Source organism: Anomaloglossus baeobatrachus, chromosome 2 (genome assembly GCF_048569485.1).
Source record: "Anomaloglossus baeobatrachus isolate aAnoBae1 chromosome 2, aAnoBae1.hap1, whole genome shotgun sequence".
Lineage (NCBI taxonomy): Eukaryota > Metazoa > Chordata > Amphibia > Anura > Aromobatidae > Anomaloglossus > Anomaloglossus baeobatrachus.
Genome location: NC_134354.1, coordinates 757,871,720 through 757,892,527, shown reverse-complemented (window position 1 = coordinate 757,892,527; position 20,808 = coordinate 757,871,720). Strand labels below are relative to the sequence as shown.

The 20,808-nt window shown below is 48.1% G+C and overlaps 1 protein-coding gene across 1 annotated transcript in view; it reads left to right on the top strand.

Annotated features, from left to right (window-relative positions):
• AMOTL1 (angiomotin like 1) overlaps positions 1 to 20,808 on the top strand; it is a 237,271-nt gene that overhangs the window by 38,924 nt on the left and 177,539 nt on the right. The window contains exon 2 of the mRNA XM_075337490.1: positions 16,653 to 16,758. Coding sequence (XP_075193605.1) covers positions 16,686 to 16,758 — 73 coding nt within the window. The 5' untranslated portion in view covers positions 16,653 to 16,685. The remainder of the gene's footprint in view (positions 1 to 16,652; positions 16,759 to 20,808) is intronic.

Here is a 20,808-nt window from a genome sequence, read left to right as displayed (position 1 = left end):
GCTCAGCAGCGCCAAAGGCCTGGGAGACTGCAGGAGTTTCCTCTTCCTAGATGCAGCAGAAGGGTGACACCTAGTGGTTTACTCCTTGTAAGGAATGGAGTGGTCTCCCATCCCTTGCCTGCCACGTGTCCTCCTGCTCAGCATTGCAGAGGGTCGGAGTGGTTGCACAGTGTGCAAAGGATAGATGCTCAGGGAAGCAGCAAGACTTCCCTTAGCTCTGCACATTGTGAAACCGAAGATCCCGCCTTTATGACCCAGAGGCAGGAGGTTGAGCATGTGCCCCACGTGACGTCTTCTGATTTGCTCACTGGTATCACACGGCCAGATAACGAGGCTGGTGATGTGCTGAATCCTGACTGGCCGGGCCAGGACGTCAAAGATCATGATTGGGTCACATCCGTCTCGCGCCCGCCCTTGGCTGGAGCTACATCTCCTTAAAAACCCCTCCTGCCATCATGGCGGCGCGCGACTGTCCTTCTATGTTTGGATGTCTGGCAGCGTGCTGCCACGCCACTGTACAGACATTGTATTTTGCAGGTCTTGCCCCTGCCTTGCTGCTCCGGCAGTATTCCGTTTAACAGGCTGTGTTCCTGTCCCAGGTGAGCTCCTTGAATCTCTGTCGGACTCACCTGGTTTCTGAAGCACACGTGCGTGGGCACCTCTATGCTACCCTCGTGCCATATTCCTGTGACTCCCGCTGGCACACGTGCGTAGGCACCTCTGTGCGTCCCCGTGCAACAGGTACACCGAGTTGTGAGCCCCGTGCCATACAACCCTCACGGGTTAGGGCGGACAGGTGTACGCAGATCATAGTATCATAGTTTTTAAGGTTGAAGGGAGACTCTAAGTCCATCTAGTTCAACCCGTAGCCTAACATGTTGATCCAGAGGAAAGCAAAAAAAACCCAATGTGGCGAACAAGTTCCAATGGGGAAAAAATTTCCTTCCTGACTCCACATCCGGCAATCAGACTAGTTCCCTGGATCAATACCTTGTCATAAAATCTAATATACATAACTGGTAATATTAAATTTTTCAAGAAAGGCGTCCAGGCTCTGCTTAAATGTTAGTAGTGAATCACTCATTACAACATCATGCGGCAGAGAGTTCCACAGTCTCACTGCTCGTACAGTAAAGAATCCTCGTCTGTGATTATGATTAAACGTTCTTTCCTCAAGACGTAGCGGATGCCCCCGTGTTCCAGTCGCAGGCCTAGGTGTAAAAAGATCTTTGGAAAGGTCTCTGTACTGTCCCCTCATATATTTATACATTGTGATTAGATCCCCCCTAATCCTTCGTTTTTCCAAACTAAATAACCCCAAGTTTAATAACCTGTCTTGGTATTGCAGCCCACCCATTCCTCTAATAATCTTGGTCGCTCTTCTCTGCACCCTCTCCAGTTCAGCTATGTCCTTCTTATATATCGGTGACCAGAATTGTACACAGTATTCTAGGTGCGGTCGCACTAGGGACTTGTACAGAGGTAGAACTATATTTTTTTCATGAACACTTATACCTCTTTTAATACATCCCATTATTTTATTAGCCCTGGCAGCAGCTGCCTGACACTGTCCACTAAAGTGAAGTTTACCATCCACCCATACACCCAAGTCTTTTTCTGTGTCTGTTTTACCCAGTGTTCTACAATTAAGTACATAATCATAAATGTTATTTCCTCTACCCAAGTGCATGACCTTACATTTATCTACATTAAACTTCAATTGCCACTTCTCAGCCCAATCCTCCAATTTACATAAATCTCCCTGTAATATAAAATTATCCTCCTCTGTATTGATTACCCTGCAGAGTTTAGTATCATCTGCAAATATTGAAATTCTACTCCGCATGCCCCCAACAAGGTCATTTATAAATATGTTGAAAAGAAAAGAAGCGGGCCCAATACTGACCCCTGTGGTACCCCACTATGAACTGAGACCCAGTCTGAGTACTTACCATTAATAACCACCCTTTGTTTCCTATCACTGAGCCAGTTTTTAACCCAGATCGTCTGTGACATTCCAGACGATCGCTAGCAGCAACCCGCTCACTCTTCTCCCACCATAGCAGCGGTCCCTTACACCGCACAGTGGACCTTGACCGGCGGAAGCTGTCCATATACCATCTTGGCACGCTTCCCCGGGTCCCCATCGTAACATTACGGTCGCGCCAAACGTCTGGCTATGGCAGAAGAGCAGCAGCAGTTGCTGCGTTATGTGCAGCAGTTGGAGTTACGATTGGCAGCTGTGGAGCGGTCTTCCCCCGATAAGGCTGCTCTAGCGACAATTGCCACCCAAGCGGCTACTCAGGCTGTGGAATTGAGCGGAAAGTCGCCTCGCCTTGCGCTCCCAGAGCGCTTCAACAGGGACAGCTCCGAGTGCCGTGGTTTCATAAACCAGGTTACCACCTACTTGGAGATGTCCGCCACTCTTTATGCTACTGAGAAGGCGAAAGTAGCATTCGTCCAGTCCCTGCTCACAGGGAGAGCGCTAAAATGGTCCACGCCGTTGTGGGAGCGCGGAGATCGGGTGGTGAATCACCTTCCAGTTTATCTTGAGGCCATGAGAAAGGTGTTCCTCGGGCCTCAAGTCACCCACGACTCCGCGCTGCGACTCCTACGCCTTCGGCAAAAGTCCACTTCAGTCGGGGACTTTGCGGTGCAGTTCAGGACACTCGCCGCAGAGCTGGACTGGCCAGATAAAGTCCTTGTCCCTGTGTTCTGGGAGGGTCTGGCAGGGTTCGTCAAAGACGCGCTGGCCACGCGTGATGTGCCGACCACCTTAGAGGCCTTGATACGGCTTGCTTCTCGCATAGACATCCGCCACGCGGAGCGGAGGCTCGAGGTCTCTTCGGCACCCACGTCTACCTGGCCTACAGAGCCTCTGACTCTCCTTCCCCACCAGACCAGTCTCCCAGCCAGTTCTGTTGATGACTCTGTGGAGCCCATGGAAGTCTCCAAGGTGGTCTCCTCTACCACAGGCTCTCGGCCGCCGGTCGTTTGCTTTGCCTGTGGGCAGAGGGGACATGTAGCTACCCAATGTTCAAAACCATCGGAAAAGAGACAAAGTCTGGTTTCCATCAGAGGAGGAACCCTAGACGCTGCCTCTCCTTCTAAATTAACCCCCAGCGCCCAGTTACAGTTCGGCACCACTGTCTTCCCTGCCCTGGCTTGCTTAGACACTGGCGCTGACGGCAATTTCATTTCAGCCTCCCTGGCAACTAGGTACTCTGTTCCCCTGGTCCTGTTGCCTAAACCAATCAGTGTCCAGGTAGTCAACGGGTCCCTACTTGTCAAACCCATTACCCAGATCACCGTCCCTCTCAGGATGGATGTACCACCAGGCCACCATGAGCAGGTGTCCTTTCTGGTGCTTCCAGAAGGGACGGATGAGATCCTACTAGGACTCCCCTGGTTGAAACGGCATGCTCCGATACTCAACTGGACAACAGGGGAGATCTCGTCCTGGGCAGGGTCATGTAAAGAACACCTCGGGACCACCGGGTCACCCACTCCCCTAGACCTGGTGCCACCTGGCCAGACCCTCGTTCCCCCTAGGTTACGGAACGATGTACTTTCCTGGGACCATACCTCCAAGGTCGTGGGCCTCTTCAGGTCCAAAAGGACCAGAGTTCTAGAGGCCAGGCATGATTGGTGGCCGACGGCCGACTCCTCGTCCGACAACCCTGAAGTAGCGAGGTTGGTTAAAACAAAAATCGTTCAGGGCAAGAGGTACTTCCTCGTGGAGTGGGTTGGTCGTGGACCGAAGCATAGGACCTGGGAATTGGAGGATCATGTCCACGCCCCAGGTTTGGTAGCAGCCTTTGAGCACAGGCGGCAGGGGGGCTCTAGACGGGGGGGTAATGTTACATCTCGTGGCTCTCCTCTTGCAAGGAATGAGGTGGTCCCCCATTCCTTGTCTGCTGCGAGCCCTCCTGCTCAGCAGCGCCAAAGGCCTGGGAGACTGCAGGAGTTTCCTCTTCCTAGATGCAGCAGAAGGGTGACACCTAGTGGTTTACTCCTTGTAAGGAATGGAGTGGTCTCCCATCCCTTGCCTGCCACGTGTCCTCCTGCTCAGCATTGCAGAGGGTTGGAGTGGTTGCACAGTGTGCAAAGGATAGATGCTCAGGGAAGCAGCAAGACTTCCCTTAGCTCTGCACATTGTGAAACCGAAGATCCCGCCTTTATGACCCAGAGGCAGGAGGTTGAGCATGTGCCCCACGTGACGTCTTCTGATTTGCTCACTGGTATCACACGGCCAGATAACGAGGCTGGTGATGTGCTGAATCCTGACTGGCCGGGCCAGGACGTCAAAGATCATGATTGGGTCACATCCGTCTCGCGCCCGCCCTTGGCTGGAGCTACATCTCCTTAAAAACCCCTCCTGCCATCATGGCGGCGCGCGACTGTCCTTCTATGTTTGGATGTCTGGCAGCGTGCTGCCACGCCACTGTACAGACATTGTATTTTGCAGGTCTTGCCCCTGCCTTGCTGCTCCGGCAGTATTCCGTTTAACAGGCTGTGTTCCTGTCCCAGGTGAGCTCCTTGAATCTCTGTCGGACTCACCTGGTTTCTGAAGCACACGTGCGTGGGCACCTCTGTGCTACCCTCGTGCCATATTCCTGTGACTCCCGCTGGCACACATGCGTAGGCACCTCTGTGCGTCCCCGTGCAACAGGTACACCGAGTTGTGAGCCCCGTGCCATACAACCCTCACGGGTTAGGGCGGACAGGTGTACGCAGATCGTCTGTGACATTCCAGACGATCGCTAGCAGCAACCCGCTCACTCTTCTCCCACCATAGCAGCGGTCCCTTACACCGCACAGTGGACCTTGACCGGCGGAAGCTGTCCATATACCATCTTGGCACGCTTCCCTGGGTCCCCATCGTAACAATGAACCCTGAGAGCAAGCTAACTCCGTTAGCCATACGGGTGAGCGGGACCCGTTTTAGTGTTAAGCTGAAAGGGACCAACTACAGAAAGAGGTGCCAAGGTCAAGGTCACAGGCTAACAAGCAACACCAACAGGCACGGGATCCAGGCGTGCTCCCTCCCTGCTGCAGTGGCATCAAAAACTTTGGTTTACCACGGTTGTCAGCATCAGCGTTATTGGACTGAGTGAGTACGCAATTAACCCTTACCGGCCCGACGGCACCTTCTCGATACCATCACCGAGTTCTGGGGCATCCCCACTACCCGTCATGAACTTTCTACATCGTCCCCTGTACATAGCCCCCCTGATTTTGAGTGGCTGCACGACCTCCGGGTCCGGACGTCCCTCGAGCCATCGCGGATCCGGATCCGAGCAGCCCGGCTGCTGATGCGGAGGCAGCACATTTACGAGGAATTTTAGAGGCCCAATTGTGTTCCTGGGCCCCAATGCAAAATCTAATCACCCTGCAACCTGCCATTTAGCTTTTATAATCCTGTTTTCTTCTTGTATGTTAGAGGGGCCCATAGAACTGCTTAGGCTCGAAGACTCTTGCTATGGATACCCCCCCTATAGCTATTACCCCAGTCCTTTGCAGATTTTACATTGGAGTCCAAGAACTTTGTTACATCTCTGTCTGGTATATTTTGATAAAGAACAGTGTTCAGAGACTGCAGGCTAATAGTAATTCTGTCAGCAAGATCAACTCCCCTAACACGGTAATATGATCATGTAAATCAGAGTAAGATAAATGCATTTGTACCCTTGTGTCCACTATCTTTTGCCTAAAACCTGAAGAAATCCATGATTTTTTGCAATATGCAAATGAGGTGTTAAGTGCTTTGTCACTCCCAGAGCACTTGAAGAAACTTTGTCTTTGCGATTATTTCCACCCTTAGTTCTTCACTCTCTGTTATGTGATAGCTCAACATGTCTGTGACGTTACATGCCATCCTGGAAATCTCCTGTGTAGATCAGTATTTTCGCACTAAGGTGTCCTGCTAAGAGCAGTGGCTTCATCGTTCTACTGTGCATGTGTGACGCCCTGGCCTAGCCAGGTGGTCACCGACACAACACCATACACCCCTTTCCCTGGACAGGTCACACCAGTCACACATTAAACCCTTGTTGCCACCCTCCAGGGTTGATGTTCACACCAGGTGGGGCGGAGCCAGGTGGTTGACCCCGCCCACCGAGGAGTTCACAGGCCTGGAGGCGGGAAAAACACTGAGTTGAGTTCAGTCAGTGGAGAATCCAGTTGTGGACGGTAGAGAGTGAGGAGCGAAACTGTTGGTGTCTGGGTCGGAGCCCAGGCACTTCCAGCAAGGTAGGCAGACGGTGGTGGCCGTCTGCAGGAGTTGGCGAAGGTCAGCGGAACCGTAGGACCAGGGTCGGGCGGTGGCCCACCGGTACTGAACCGGGGAGCCGATTGGAGCCAAGCACCAGGCAGGGTACTCAGACCCCGACTAGGCTTGAAGCCGACCTTTAGTCAAATTTACTGATTGCGGTCTGGACCTCAGGGGTTCATTCCCACCCAAGTCCCGATTGAAGGCAACAGCCCAACCGTTCCGGATAAGCGACACCGCCAAGGGCCAGAGATCCACAGGGCCAGCATCTGCGGGCAAACGGGCTCATCCGGCACGTATACGTCGGGGAGCGGACTACTGGTGCCCAGGCATTGGAGTCAAGATACAAAACACAGGTGCAGGGAAACGACAGCCACCATCAACCCATCCAGGGAGAACACTGCAGACAGCTGCGGGCCCCGTCCATCCAGCCGTTTGGTTTACCAGAGACTCTCTCCATCTGTGTCTGAGTGAGTACACCTGTGCCATCAAATGGAATGGGAATAGTATGACTCTCAGGCCGCTTATGGGATCTAAATAAAATAAATACATAATTTTTGTTAACCAGCTAAGGTAAAGCAGACCGCTCAGGACTGATATTAGGCTCGGATGGTTCATGGCTATTTGACCCTACCCAGCCTAAAAATACAGCCCACAGTCGCCCCAGAATTGGCACATCACATTAGATATGGTAATTCTGGCGCTTTGCTATGCTCTTCCCGATTGCCCTGCTGCGGCACCAATCAGAGTGATATTTTTTCAAGGGAACGCCATGGACTACGTTGGAGCTTCAATGATTTTTTAAAATAATAAATTGATGAACAGTATCTTGTCTTTCTTTCTCTCTTTTTATGTCTTTCAGGTTTCCATTTGTGTATTCGGTTGATTACTTCGTATCTTCATGACATTTATTTTTTATAAATTGATGAACCAGGTCAAGGGTGGGGTAGTGTTTTTTAAAATATAATATTATTGTGTGTGTGTTTTATTATCTTTATAATTACTGGGTTAGTATTGGGGGTGTCTGATAGACACCTTTCCATTACTAACTTCTGGGCTTGATGCCAGCTGACATTAGACAGCTGGCATCGACCCCCATTAGCCCGATTGCCACCACACCAGGGCAATTGGGAAGAGCCAAGACGAAGCACCAGGACAATGTGATGCGCCAGCTCTGGGGCAGCTGCAAGCTAGTGTTTTTTGACTGTGAAGGGCACAATAACCATGGACTTTCCCTGCAGATTATATCAGCCTTCAGCTGTATGCTTTATCTTGGCTGGCTATCAAAAATAGGGGGGACCCCAAGCCATTTTTTTTAATGATTTCTTTATTAGGATAAACAAGGCTAAAAACACCCTTTAGTGCCACATGAAAAGCACTAATGGGGGCAAGTGTATGAGCCCTGCTCTAATCTAAGCTATCCCTCTTACATCAACTCTCCTTGAACTGCTTCTAGACTGGAGTGTGTCGAGCATCGTGCTCCCGGGTGTCATATAAGAGGCATTACAGTATATGGCAAGCAGTCCCCAAATGTTGCGAAACATGTGGGGCAGGGACTTGAGCATGGTGCTCATGCACCGACGATACTCAATTGAGTAACGAGCGTGACCAAGCACTCCCGATGCTCGATCGACCATGATCGCTCATCACTAGTCCCTTCCTATAACCATCAGTAGAATTTTTGGAAAATTTTCCAAAAATAGATGGAAAAGTGATGGGGAAGAGAACAAACACCAGGGTCTTCTCTGCCAGCTTGGAAAGGATGGTGGCATGGAACAGCATGATCGGAAAGGCTTTTTAACAATGGAGACACCTATGCTGTATGTATGGCTTAGTGTGTATTTTTTTGTTTTTCTTTAGGATTTCCAACTTTTTAAGAAATTTTAAAATTTTGTAAACACTCAATAAATAAGAACAGAGCTAAATTAGAGCCACACATTGTTCCACGTATCACTAAACAATTTTAGGTGACGAATTCATGTAATAGGCCTTCAAAATATTACCAAACCCATTTTTTTAATAGCAGAAGACAAAGACGTGGTTGGCAAGAGGCCGACCTCAGATTAATATAGGTAACACCATAGTCGTAAGCCCCTGTCATTGTCACTTTTCTACAGCTCCGCTCATATTTCCCAATCTTCCTGTGCTCTGTTCTGGAAATGAAAGGAGTCTTTTGTTATTACGGACATGACCTCCGACTAGTTGACTTTTTGACCTTGCGTCAAGGAGGTCACACACTCTAGTGGCTTCCTGAGCAATTAGGGGCAGGTAATTAGCTATAGAGGTTAACCTGGAGGAAGGAGAACATCCTCCCAGCACTCACCAGACAAAAATACAACTTTTATTCTGTAGACGTGATTGAGAAATGAATTGTGCATTGTCTAATTTGCGGTTACTCACTACGATTGGTATCGGTGCCAGTGGCAGAAGGAGGGGGCAGGGAGCTGTGGTTTGCGGATGGTATTAGGCTATGGCAGCTGAGGTGACCTCAAAGGGACAATGGAGTATATTGTTGGAGAACATATACTTTAGTATATTCACTGACAGTAGTCATAGATTCAGAGGCATTGTCAAGGGGATATTGAGTGCCCATGGGCACAGAGATGTGGGTGCCAGTGCTACCTGTACTTATTGGTAAAGACATAATAAACCCAGTTTCTAATTCCTCGATACCCATAGGCTCTAATAAGACACACGGGTATCATTTGTCTTTTTGAGATACTGTCTTCAAAAGGGGGTTTCTGCTTTGCATTAGGTTATGTTCACACGCCGCATTTTTTTTATTTTCTCTTGGTAGAAAAAAAAGCCGGTTTTGCTGCAGTTTTGTACGGTTTTTGGGGTGATTGTTTTGTACAACAGAAGAATACACTATATATTCAAGTAACGAAAACTCTACTATACTTGTTAGTATAGCCCAGTCATGGCGAACCTTTCACAGGCCGAGTGCCCAAACTGCAACCCAAACCCCAATTTTTTTTGCGAAGTGCCAACATGGCAATTTAACTAATTCTATTATGTAAATAATTAATTTATTTTAAACTTACCGTATCTTTGCCGTCTTCTCCTCTCCTCAGCAGGGGGCATCACGCTCATGCTTACCACACATTGAAGCGGAGCCACTACCACTGCCCTAACCAGACACAGCAGGTGGATTGATCTTTATGGGAAAAAATGCAGAATATTAGATAAATAGATAGATAGATAGATAGATATTTTAGCATGGAATGCAATCAGAATCCACATCTACATTTCAAAGTGTGAACATCTCTAAATCCCATAAAGACATATGAGTTGCTCCCCTCCCCCTTCGTTATGCAGTACTGTCCCCCATACAGTGCTAATGTCCCCCTTCCTGGTAAATATGTCCCCCATCTGTGTATGTACCCCATTCTAGTATGTTCCCCATCCTGGTAAATGTACCCTAACCTGGTAAATGTACCACATCTTTGTATGTACCCCATCCTGCTAACTGTACCCCATCCTGGTAAATGTACCCCATCCTGGTATATCCCTCATCTGGTAAATATCCTGATAAATGTACCCCATCCTGGTATGTACCACAACTTGGTAAATATCCTGGTAAATGTTCATCATCCTGGTATGTCCCCCATCTTTGTATGTACCCCATCCTGGTATGTTCCCCACCCTGGTAAATATTCTGGTAAATGTACCCCATCCTGATAAATATTCTGGTAACTGTCCCCCATCCTGGTAAATATCCTGGTAAATGTGCCTCATCCTGGTATGTCCCCCATCCTGGTATATGCCACATCCTGGTAAACATACCCTATCCTGGTAAATTACCTCATCATGGTAATTATCCTGGTAAATTTAACCCATCCTGGTATGTACCCCATCCTGGTAAATATCCTGGTAAATGTCCTCCATCCTGGTAAATGTCCTCCATCCTGGTAAATGTACCCCATCCTGGTATGTTCCCCATCCTTATATGTCCCTCATTTTGGTAATTGTACCCCATCCTGGTAAATATCCTGGTAAATGTCCTCCATCCTGGTAACTGTCTTCCATCCTAGTATATACCCCATGCAGGTAAATGTACCCCATCCTGTAAATGTACCACATCCTGGTATGTTTCACATCTTTATATGTCCCCCATCCTGTTAAATGTGCTCCATCCTGGTAATTGTACCCCATCCTAGTAAATATCCTGGTATGTACCCCATCCTGGTAAATATTCTGGTAAATGTCCTCAATCCTGGTAACTGTATCCCATCCTGGTAATTGTACCCCATGCTTACGTGTGCCCCATGCTTACGTGTGCCCCATGCTTACGTGTGCCCCATGCTTATATGTGCACCATGCTTGTGTGCACCATGCTTGTGTGCACCATGCTTACGTGTCCCAAGCTTAAGTGTTCTCCATGCTTATATGTGCACCATACTTATATGTGTACCATGCTTGTGTTCCCCATGCTTATATATGCTCTATGCTTATGTGTTCCCCATGCTTATGTGTGCACCATGCTTGTGTTCCCCATGCTTATATGTGCACCATGCTTATATGTACACCATGCTTATATGTGAATCATGCTTATATGTGCACCATGCTTATATGGGTGTCCCGCCCCGCGCTCGGCTGCAGCCGAGTCGTTCGGATCCGGGCTCATTGGTGGGGGGCTCGAGCGCCTCCGGACCCAGGGTCACTTCGCTCTGAAAGGGTGCTGGTGCTTCTTAGGGGGGTGGTAGGTAGGTGTACGGCCGGAGCTGTGCATGAGTTTGTGACGCCACCCACGGGATGTGGTGAAGGTGTAGACACCACCGCTGCGGTTACGGGGCACCCGGGAGAGATGGTTATGCAGCAAGATGTTAACCCCTCCGTGGGCAGGGATGATGGCCCTGGGACACGTTGGGGAGAAGTAGCTGGGTGGTGCAGGGCGGTGCGCGGCCGAATGGCACTGTTGTACTCCCTGTTATTGACACACACAAGTCTCTGGTAAACAAAGTTGATGGTGGTCGGTGCCCACAGACGGCTGCGTCTGGTCCCCCACCCGGTTTGGTGGTCTTTGCCTTTCTCCTGCACCGTGTAGTGTATGTGTAGACCGCCTGTGCTTCAGCGACGGGAGTCCTCTCCCCGGCTTTGTATATGTCGGAGAAGCCTGTTTGCCCTCAGACACTGGCCCGTGGGATCTCTCTGCCTGTGTGGTGGCTTTCTATCCCCCTCGGTGGGTTGTTGTCTTCAGTCGGGACTTGGGTGGGAAAGGACCTATAGTCCAGACCGCAATCAGTGAATTAACTCAGTCCAGTGGATTCTGGACCTCGTTTCAGGGTCGGAGTACCCCCCTGTGTGCTCCGGTTTCCGATCGATTCCCCGGGGCGGTACCGGCGGGCCACTACCCTGTCCCGGTCCACCATGGTTCCACCGAGCCATCTTCCCGGCTCCTGCAGGCTAGGCAAAAAGGAATAACTTTTGGAACACCATTCTAAGTCCGAACTGGGTGCAAAAACCTAAAAAAACATCACTATGGGGAGATAAGGTATGCACACCAGTGACTATGTAAGGGGAATACATGAAATAGCAGAAACGGCTGTGTGAATACTGACTTGAAAAATCCAATAGCTATATGTAAGAGTGAATATGTGAAAAATGGAATCTGCATTACTGCCATGAACATATGACTCAAGAGAAATTTAGCTACTGAATTGATCAATGCAATAGAGCCCCAACATTACGCCAAAGTATTTCTCTACGTTGGGGTCCCTAGCTTGTGTGTGTCCTCTCATGCAGTTAAAAAACCTACCGTGTATGGGAAGCTGAGACCCAGGCTATTTATGCGTATAATATGGATTGGCAATAGGTGTGGTTGGGGAGGGTTCACAAACGAAAAAATACTAACAAAAAGGAATAACGTTTGGAACACCATTCTAAGTCTGAACTGGGTGCAAAAACGTAGAGAAATACTTTGGCGTAGTGTTGGGGCTCTATTGCATTGATCAATTCAGTAGCTAAATTTCTCTTGATTCATATGTTCATGGCAGTAATGCAGATTCCATTTTTCACATATTCACTCTTGCATATAGCTATTGGATTTTTCAAGTCAGTATTCACACAGCAGTTTCTGCTATTTCATGTATTTCACTTACATAGTCACTGGTGTGCATACCTTATCTCCCCATAGTGATGTTTTTTTAGGTTTTTGCACCCAGTTCGGACTTAGAATGGTGTTCCAAACGTTATTCCTTATTGTTAGTATTTTTTCGTTTGTGAACCCTCCCCACACACACCTATTGCCAATCCATATCATACGCATAAATAGCCTGGGTCTCAGCTTCCCATACACGGTAAGTTTTTTAACTGCATGAGAGGACACACACAAGCTAGGGACCCCAACGTAGAGAAATACTTTGGCGTAGTGTTGGGGCTCTTCTGCATTGATCAATTCAGTAGCTAAATTTCTCTTTATTCATATATTCATGGCAGTAATGCAGGTTCCATTTTTCACATATTCACTCTTGCATATAGCTATTGGATTTTTCAAGTCAGTATTCACACAGCAGTTTCTGCTATTTCATGTATTCCCCTTACATAGTCACTGGTGTGCATACCTTATCTCCCCTGCAGGCTAGGCCACCGTCTGCCTCCTAGCCAAGGTGTGCGGGCTCCGACCCTCACACCTGTCAGTCTGACACAGGCCTGACCCCCTGCACTCACAACTGACTGAACTCAGCTCTCTGTGTTTTTCCTGCCTCAGGCCCTCTGAACTCCTCGGTGGGCATGCCAACCGCCTGGCTTCGCCCCCCTGGTGTGTCCATTAAGCACTGAGGGAGGTGACTAGGGTTTATGGTTTGGCTGGTGTTACCTTGTGTGGGACTGGTGTTCTGCGGGGCGCTATCTGTGACTACCTGGCTAGTTCAGGGCGTCACATGTGCACCATGCTTATGTGTGCACCATGCTTATATGTGCATCATGCTTATATGTGCACCATGCTTGTATGTTCCCCATGCTTATATGTGCACCATGCTTATACGGTATGTGCACCATGCTTGTGTTCCCCATGCTTATATGTGCACCATGCTTATGTGTGCACCATGCTTGTATGTGTGCACCATGCTTGTATGTGTGCACCATGCTTGTATGTGTGCACCATGCTTGTATGTGCACCATGCTTGTATGTGTGCACCATGCTTGTATGTTCACCATGCTTGTATGTGCACCATGCTTGTATGTGTGCACCATGCTTGTATGTGCACAATGCTTGTATGTGCACAATGCTTGTATGTGCACAATGCTTGTATGTGTGCACCATGCTTGTATGTGCACCATGCTTGTATGTGTGCACCATGCTTATGTGTGCCCATGCGTATCCTAGTAAGTTCCACATCCTTTTATGCTCCCCCATCCTAGCATTTACCCCCAGCCTGGCACAGCCGCATACAGTTTAAAAAAAAAAACAAAAAAAAAACATACTCACCTTCTAACACCTGCTCCACCACTGTGCGCAGCTGGCCCTCTGATCCTGCGCGGCCACAAAACGTCATAACGCTGCCGCAAGACGTTATGTCACGGCGCTGCTTAATGACGCTCCTGCCGTTTCCTAGGCAACTGGCCTGCGGCCTAGGAGAGTAGGAGTGTCAAAGCGAGGAGAAATGTCTCCTCTGCTCCAACGTAACTTTGAATTGCCGGTACGATCCCGCCAGCAGTGCAAAGCGGCTAAATGAGGCGATGGCGCGCGTGCCGCCAGAAAGGGCTCTGCGTGCCATAGGTTTGCCATCACTGTGGCTCCTAGTTGTTGCTGCTGCCTCCAATGATACAGGTTGAAGATTTGAGTCCCTTGGACACCAGACTCCAAGAAAATAATGATTTAGCTAATGCAATGTAAAAATGTAGAGCACAGAGAGATGCTAACCCGCCACCCAGAGCCAAGGGAGGAGGAAGAGGAGCTATGGAACAATGAAGACTGCAGGAAACACATTAGCGACACAGGGTAGACCCAGTGAGTGAAAGTGAGTGATAGCGGGACAGCTCACCCAAATCGGACCTGTTATGCTGTACCCAGGAGCTATGTTGGGAAGGATGTGAGTTGTGACATCACTATTGTCGGTGCCGGTGGATCCTGTGTTATCAGCTATAGAGAGAGGTTTTACCTGTCACTGCAATCCTGCCTATGATGATAGTGAGTCTTCTGAAAAATCTTCTGTATGAGTATGTGCAAATGTTGCATTTTTGCTGTATTTTTGTTGTGAAAACAGTATTTTACTGTTACAGTAAAGTGAATGAGATTTCTGACATCTCATGCCCATGTTGCTTATTTTTTTCTCGCAACTTTCATATCTGTAGCATGTCAATTCTTTCACCATTTTTGCAGTTTTTCACTCATTCTAATGACTGGAAAAAAAAGTGCCAAAAGCATAAGAAAAAAATCTACCAGAAAAAAATATAATACCTCTAATACAAAAATTGAAGTAAAAAAAAGTCATTTTTTAAACCCTGTTTACCCAAAAATAAGACCTACCCTGAAAATAAGCCCTATTAGGAATGTTTGGGCTTTTTGGAGTATGCTTAAAATATAAGCCCTACTTTAAAAATAAGCCCTAGTTGCAGTTACATAAAGAAGTGTCCAAGCAGCTAAAAAAAGTTAAAAAATACAGCAGACCTTTCCATTAAAGAAAACAGACATCCCTAAAAGGTAGCAGACACCCCTCCAAAAAAAGCAGACAGCCCCAAAAGGTAGCAGACACCCCTCCAAAAAAAGCAGACAGCCACAAAAGGTAGCAGACACCCCTCCAAAAAAAAAGAAAATCGCACTAACCAGACCCCAAACAATTATAGTTAGTAAGTGCTGATGGTGGATGGGCTCTCACACAGAGATCTGTGTTGCTGTCAGGTCCTCGCCATTGCAGCTGTATTGCTCTGGCAAACAGATCAGGTACCAGTATCAAGATTCTACCCTCACACAAGTATCACTCCACGCAAGTGATACTGCTTCCAGTCACCAGGGGGAGCCAACCACTGTAGAACGCAGGGGGACCTGACAGCGACGCAGATTTGTATGTGAGAGCCCATTCACTTGCCAACTCTAATTGTTTGGGGTCTGGTAAGTGCAATAATTTTAGAGGATGTCTGCTGTCTTTTGGGGGTAAACTTAACAGTACATAAAGAATACATTTAAGCAGGTAATGTAAACCATTGTAAATATGGTTTGTGCCCACCAATATAGGACTGGATGTGCACCACGAGAATAGTGGATCAGATAAGAAAATGTGCATCTGAAGCAGTAATAGGAGTAACACAAAATGTTGATGTTCCAGAATGTGATGACTTGATATCTTTTAATAAAAATTGTTGTTTTTTTTTTGTTCAAAAATAAATGTAGATTTTTGTTCATGGGAAATATAAGGCATCCCCTGAAAGTAAGCCCTAGAGAATCTTTCAAAGCAAAAAATTAATAAGACCCTGTGTTATTTTCTTGGAAACACGGTATAACATTCCTAGAGGAGCAGTCCATGGCCTATAAGTCTCCTTACACCAGCATGTCAGGAGTGTCACTTTCCACAAGGAGAAATGTTGTCCCTTTAAAGATAAAATCCACCTAGTTTATCATTCACAATGCACCAATCTCCAATGTCATTTGCACTGCTTAATAATACTTGAAAGCGGCAGTAACATTTGTATTCCCAAAGCTTCATAGCCCGGTCTTGTGATCGGGAAGTAAGAAAAAGATTTCTGGACTCGCCACATATACTGTGATCTCTCCGCTATGAATGAATAGATTCCTCTCTGCTGCAAGTTGGCAGTAAATAGGGGATAAAAACATTGAAAATTTGGTTTGCTTTATTCGTGCATTTGTTTAAAAAGTTACATACATGGCTCCATATTGCCGTTCTAAACGCATTTCCGGCTTAACAACCGTTCTTATAAAGGGGGTGTTACATGCAGCGATATCGCTGGTGAAAGCACCCGCCCCCGTCGTTTGTGTGTTACGGGCAAATCGCTGCCCGTGGCACACAAAATCGTTAGGAGCCGTCACACGGGACTTACCTGCCTAGCGACGTTGCTGTTGTCGGTGAACCGCCTCCTTTCCTTCCTTCCGCATTGCCGGCGGCCACAGGTAAGCTGTTGTTCGTCATTCCCGAGGTGTCACACGTAGCGATGAGTGCTGCATCGGGAACAACGAACAACCTGTGTGCTCAACAATCAACGATTTTTTTGAAAAGGAATGACGTGTCAACGATGGACGATTTGGTGAGTATTTTCCATCGCTAACGGTCGCTCCTTGCCTTTCACACGCAATGACTTCGCTAACGATGCCGGATGTGCGTCACGGAATCTGATGTAGATAACGTAAGAACAATCAAATTGTAGACACTTCAATTGCACCTTATAAGCACCTTATAAGCTAAGGTAATTTATTTTATTTCTTCAGGTGCCATCAAACCAACCGAGTTTTTGTGGGACCATGGATGAAAGATGGCTTCAGGATGACATGGGCAGGATACCGCACATTGTTCACCTCATGGGATCAAGACGAGGTATGGATTCAGTTACGATCATCCTTATTGATTCTTATAGAGCAATTTTTAAAGGAGCAAAAGAAAACCTAGTTATTTCCTCAATAGGTAGAGGATCATAGAATCATAGAGTCATAGAATGGTAAAGTTGGAAGGGACCTCAAGGGCCATCAGGTCCAACCCCCTGCAAGTTCAGGCTTTCCTAAATCATCCCAGACATATGTTTATCCAGTTTCCACTTGAAGAGTTCCATTGATGGAGAGCGCACTACCTCCCGCGATAGCCTGTTCCACTCTAACTGCCCTCACTGCCTCCCGTGGTCGCCTGTTCCACTTTCTGACTGCCCTCACTGTCAGAAAGTTTTTCCAAATTTCCAATCTGATCATCATAATGAGCACTCCAGAGCCCTCAAACTAAATTCTGTATTCATGAAGCATTAATTATTTACTTATATTTTAGTCTAGGGCAGTGTAGAGCCTATGTCCACCATGAATACTCTGGTGGGCAAGTCCAGCCCTGGCCCAAAGAATTATCTTCCTCTTCCTGATTGTTGGAACAAGAAGAGCTTTTGGCAAATGTGTAGCTCCAAAAGATTTTGAGGATCTGCCATTGACTTCATTTTAAAAGATCTTTTTGTGTCTCCATTAGAGTGTAAGAATCTTGTAATGTATCAACAAGAGTGTAAAAATATGGTGGTATTTCCATAACAGTGTAAATATAGGTAGTTGTCTCCAAGACTGCCAAAATCTTGTGCTAGCTTCATGAGAGTGTGACGATCTGGTGCTGACTTTACAAAGCCGTGAAGATCTGTTGATGCCTCAATAAAAGTGCCAAGATCTCTTTACAAGATTGCAAAAGATCTGGTGGGGGTTTATACGAGTGTGAAGATCTGGTTGGAGTTTTTTAAGAGTATGCTCTAGTGTTTCCATATTAATAAAACATTTTGTGGTGCTTCAACAAGAGTATGAAGATCTGGTGTTGTCTGCACAAGAGGGTAAAAATCTGATGGTGTCTGCAAAAGAGCGTAAAGATCTGGTGGCATCTCCACAAGAGTGTGACGATCTAGTGGCATCTCAACAAGAGTGTGAAGATCTGGTGTTGACTGCATAAGAGGGAAGAATCTTATGGTGTCTGCAGAAGAGCTTAAAGATCTGTTGGCATCTCCACAAGAGTGTGACAATCTTGTGGTGTCTCGGCAAGATTATGAAGATCTTGTGATGCTTTACTAATAGTGTCAAGATCCAAAGGTGTGGTTTGTATAGTAGTTTCAAGATCTGGTTGGGTCTCCATAAGAATGTGATCTGGTGGTGTTTCCACAATGGGAAAAGAGTTTGAGCATCTGGGAAGTGTGGAGCCCCGCATTACCTTCAGGTCGCCTCAGGGTCTTCAGGGACTCCACGTGCTGGGGATCTTCTGGCCGCAGGTAGGTCAGGTTAACTTCTATGGGAATCGTGACGCCACTCTCGGTATTTGCGGTCAGGGGGTGACCGCCACTGCAGTTTAGGGAGTGCCTGGGGCTGATGGTATATGCAGTCAGTTGTTGTGGCCTCCCGAGAGTGAGGCTGGCCCCAGGGCCCAGTGTAAGTGTGTAGTACCACAGGTCACAGAAGATCTCACACACAAGCAGCAATGTCTTTCAGGGTTTTTACTCACTTTCAGATGGTAAGTGTGAGTCAACCCAGGCGATGCTATGATGAACCAGGTGGAACCAGGTATCCCTTCGGCTGATGTCGGGGTGACTGCTGACTCGCCCTCCTAGCCCTTCTTGTTTGGGATGACTCCTTACATGACGTACTGCGGGGATCACCCAGGGAAGTCGCAACTGCCGTTCTCCCCTTTCTGGCCCGTTTGCTGGCAGCGTGGACCAAGGTTAAGATGGCTCCAGGCTCAATCCTCCTTTTGGGCCCCCTCGTTGCTGCTGATGCTGTGGACTCTGTGTAGGTTGGTGAGGCACATACAGTACCCTCACAAGCAAGTTTAGCAGGGCAAGTAAATGGGTTCCTGCTCTAGGGACCTGTTTCCCCATGCGGGCTTGGTGTACCGGCAGTCCCCTTACTCAGCCACCTCTTGCTACTGCCCTAGGTGGTTTTCAGGCGGCACTACTGGGTAGCCTCTCTTCCCCGCCAGCAGCCACTACAGGTGCAGGATCTGACAGGGTCCTGCTCCTCTGCTCTACCCTCCAGACGCGGCTCCAAACCTCCTTCTCCTTTGGCTGCCACTGCACACTCCCTGTCTCCAGTTCCACCAACCACCACTAGCTGGGATGCGAGGGCCACGCCCCCTCCCTGGGTACGCCCAGGGGTTCCCGCTAGCTGTGTGTGTATCCTGGTTACTGAGTGTCTGTGTGTCCACACCCTAGTCAGCCTTTGGGATTACCTGTTTTGTACTGACCCAGCATGGGTGCAGTACTCAGTGGTGCCTGACCAGGTCAGGGGCGCCACAGAAGCTATCCACAAGAGTGTAACAATCTGGTGGTGTTTTCATAAAAGTGAAAATATATAGTAGATTGTTGTTTCCAAGAATGTGAAAATCTGATTGTGCCTCCACAAGAGTGTGAAGATCTGGTGGTGTCTGCACACGAAGGTAAAGATTTGGTGTTGTCTTCCAAGAGCATAAAAATCTTGTTGTTTCTGATATAGAGTGTACAAATCTGGTCTTGACTGAACAAGAGCATAAAAATCTGGTGGTGTCTCCTGAAGGCTATAAAGATCTGCTGATGTTTCAATAAGAGTATCAAAATCTGAAGGTGTCTTTACAGGACTGTGAATATATGGTGGGGTTTCTAAATGAGTTTAAATTCTTGGAAGGGTCTTCATAAGAGTCATTGGTGGTCTATATTCGAGGATGTGAAAAACTGGTAGTGGTTACCTGAATATGTGAAGATCTTCATAAAAGTGTAAGGCGGCTTTGCACACTACGACATCGCAGGTGCGATGTCGGTGGGGTCAAATTGAAAGTGACGCACTTCCGGCATCGCATGCGACATCGTAGTGTGTAAAGGCTCGATGATACAATTAACAAGCGCAAAAGCGTCGTAATCGTATCATCGGTGCAGCGTCGGCGTAATCCATAATTACGCTGACGCGACGGTCCGATGTTGTTCCTCGCTCCTGCGGCAGCACACATCGCTGTGTGTGAAGTCGCAGGAGTGAGGAACATCTCCTACCTGCGTCACCGCGGCTTCCGTAGGATATGCGGAAGGAAGGAGGTGGGCGAGATGTTTACATCCCGCTTATCTCCGCCCCTCCACTCCTATTGGCCGCCTGCCGTGTGACGTCGCTGTGACGCCGCACGACCCGCCCCCTTAATAAGGAGGCGGGTCGCCGGCCAGAGCGATGGTCGCAGGACAGGTTAGTCCATGTGAAGCTGCCGTAACGATAATGTTCGCTACGGCAGCTATCACAAGGATATCGCTGCTGCGACGGGGGCGGGGACTATCGCGTGCGACATCGCAGCATCGGCTTGCGATGTCGCAACGTGCAAAGCCCGCCTTAAGGCCCCGTCACACTAAGCAACATCGCTAGCAACATCGCTGCTAACGAACAACTTTTGTGACGTTGCTAGCGATGTTGCTGTGTGTGACATCCAGCAACAACCTGGCCCCTGCTGTGAGGTCGTTGGTTGTTGCTGAATGTCCTGGGCCATTTTTTAGTTGTTGCTGTCCTGCTGTGAAGCACAGATCGCTGTGTGTGACAGCGAGACAGCAACAACTAATGTGCAGTGAGCAGGGAGCCGGCTTCTGCTGAGGCTGGTAACTAATGTAAACATCGGGTAACCAAGAAGCCCTGTCCTTGGTTACCCGATATTTACCTTTGATACCAGCCTCCTCCGCTCTCACTGCCTGTGCTGCCGGCTCCTGCTCTGTGCACATTTAGCTGCAGCACACATCAGGCAATTAACCCGATGTGTGCTGTAACTAGGAGAGCAAGGAGCCAGCGCTAAGCATTGTGCGCTGCTCCCTGCTCTGTGCACATTTAGCTGCAGCACACATCGGGTTAATTAACCTGATGTGTGCTGTAACTAGGAGACTGGGGGCTGGTCACTGGTTGCTGGTGAGCTCACCAGCAACTC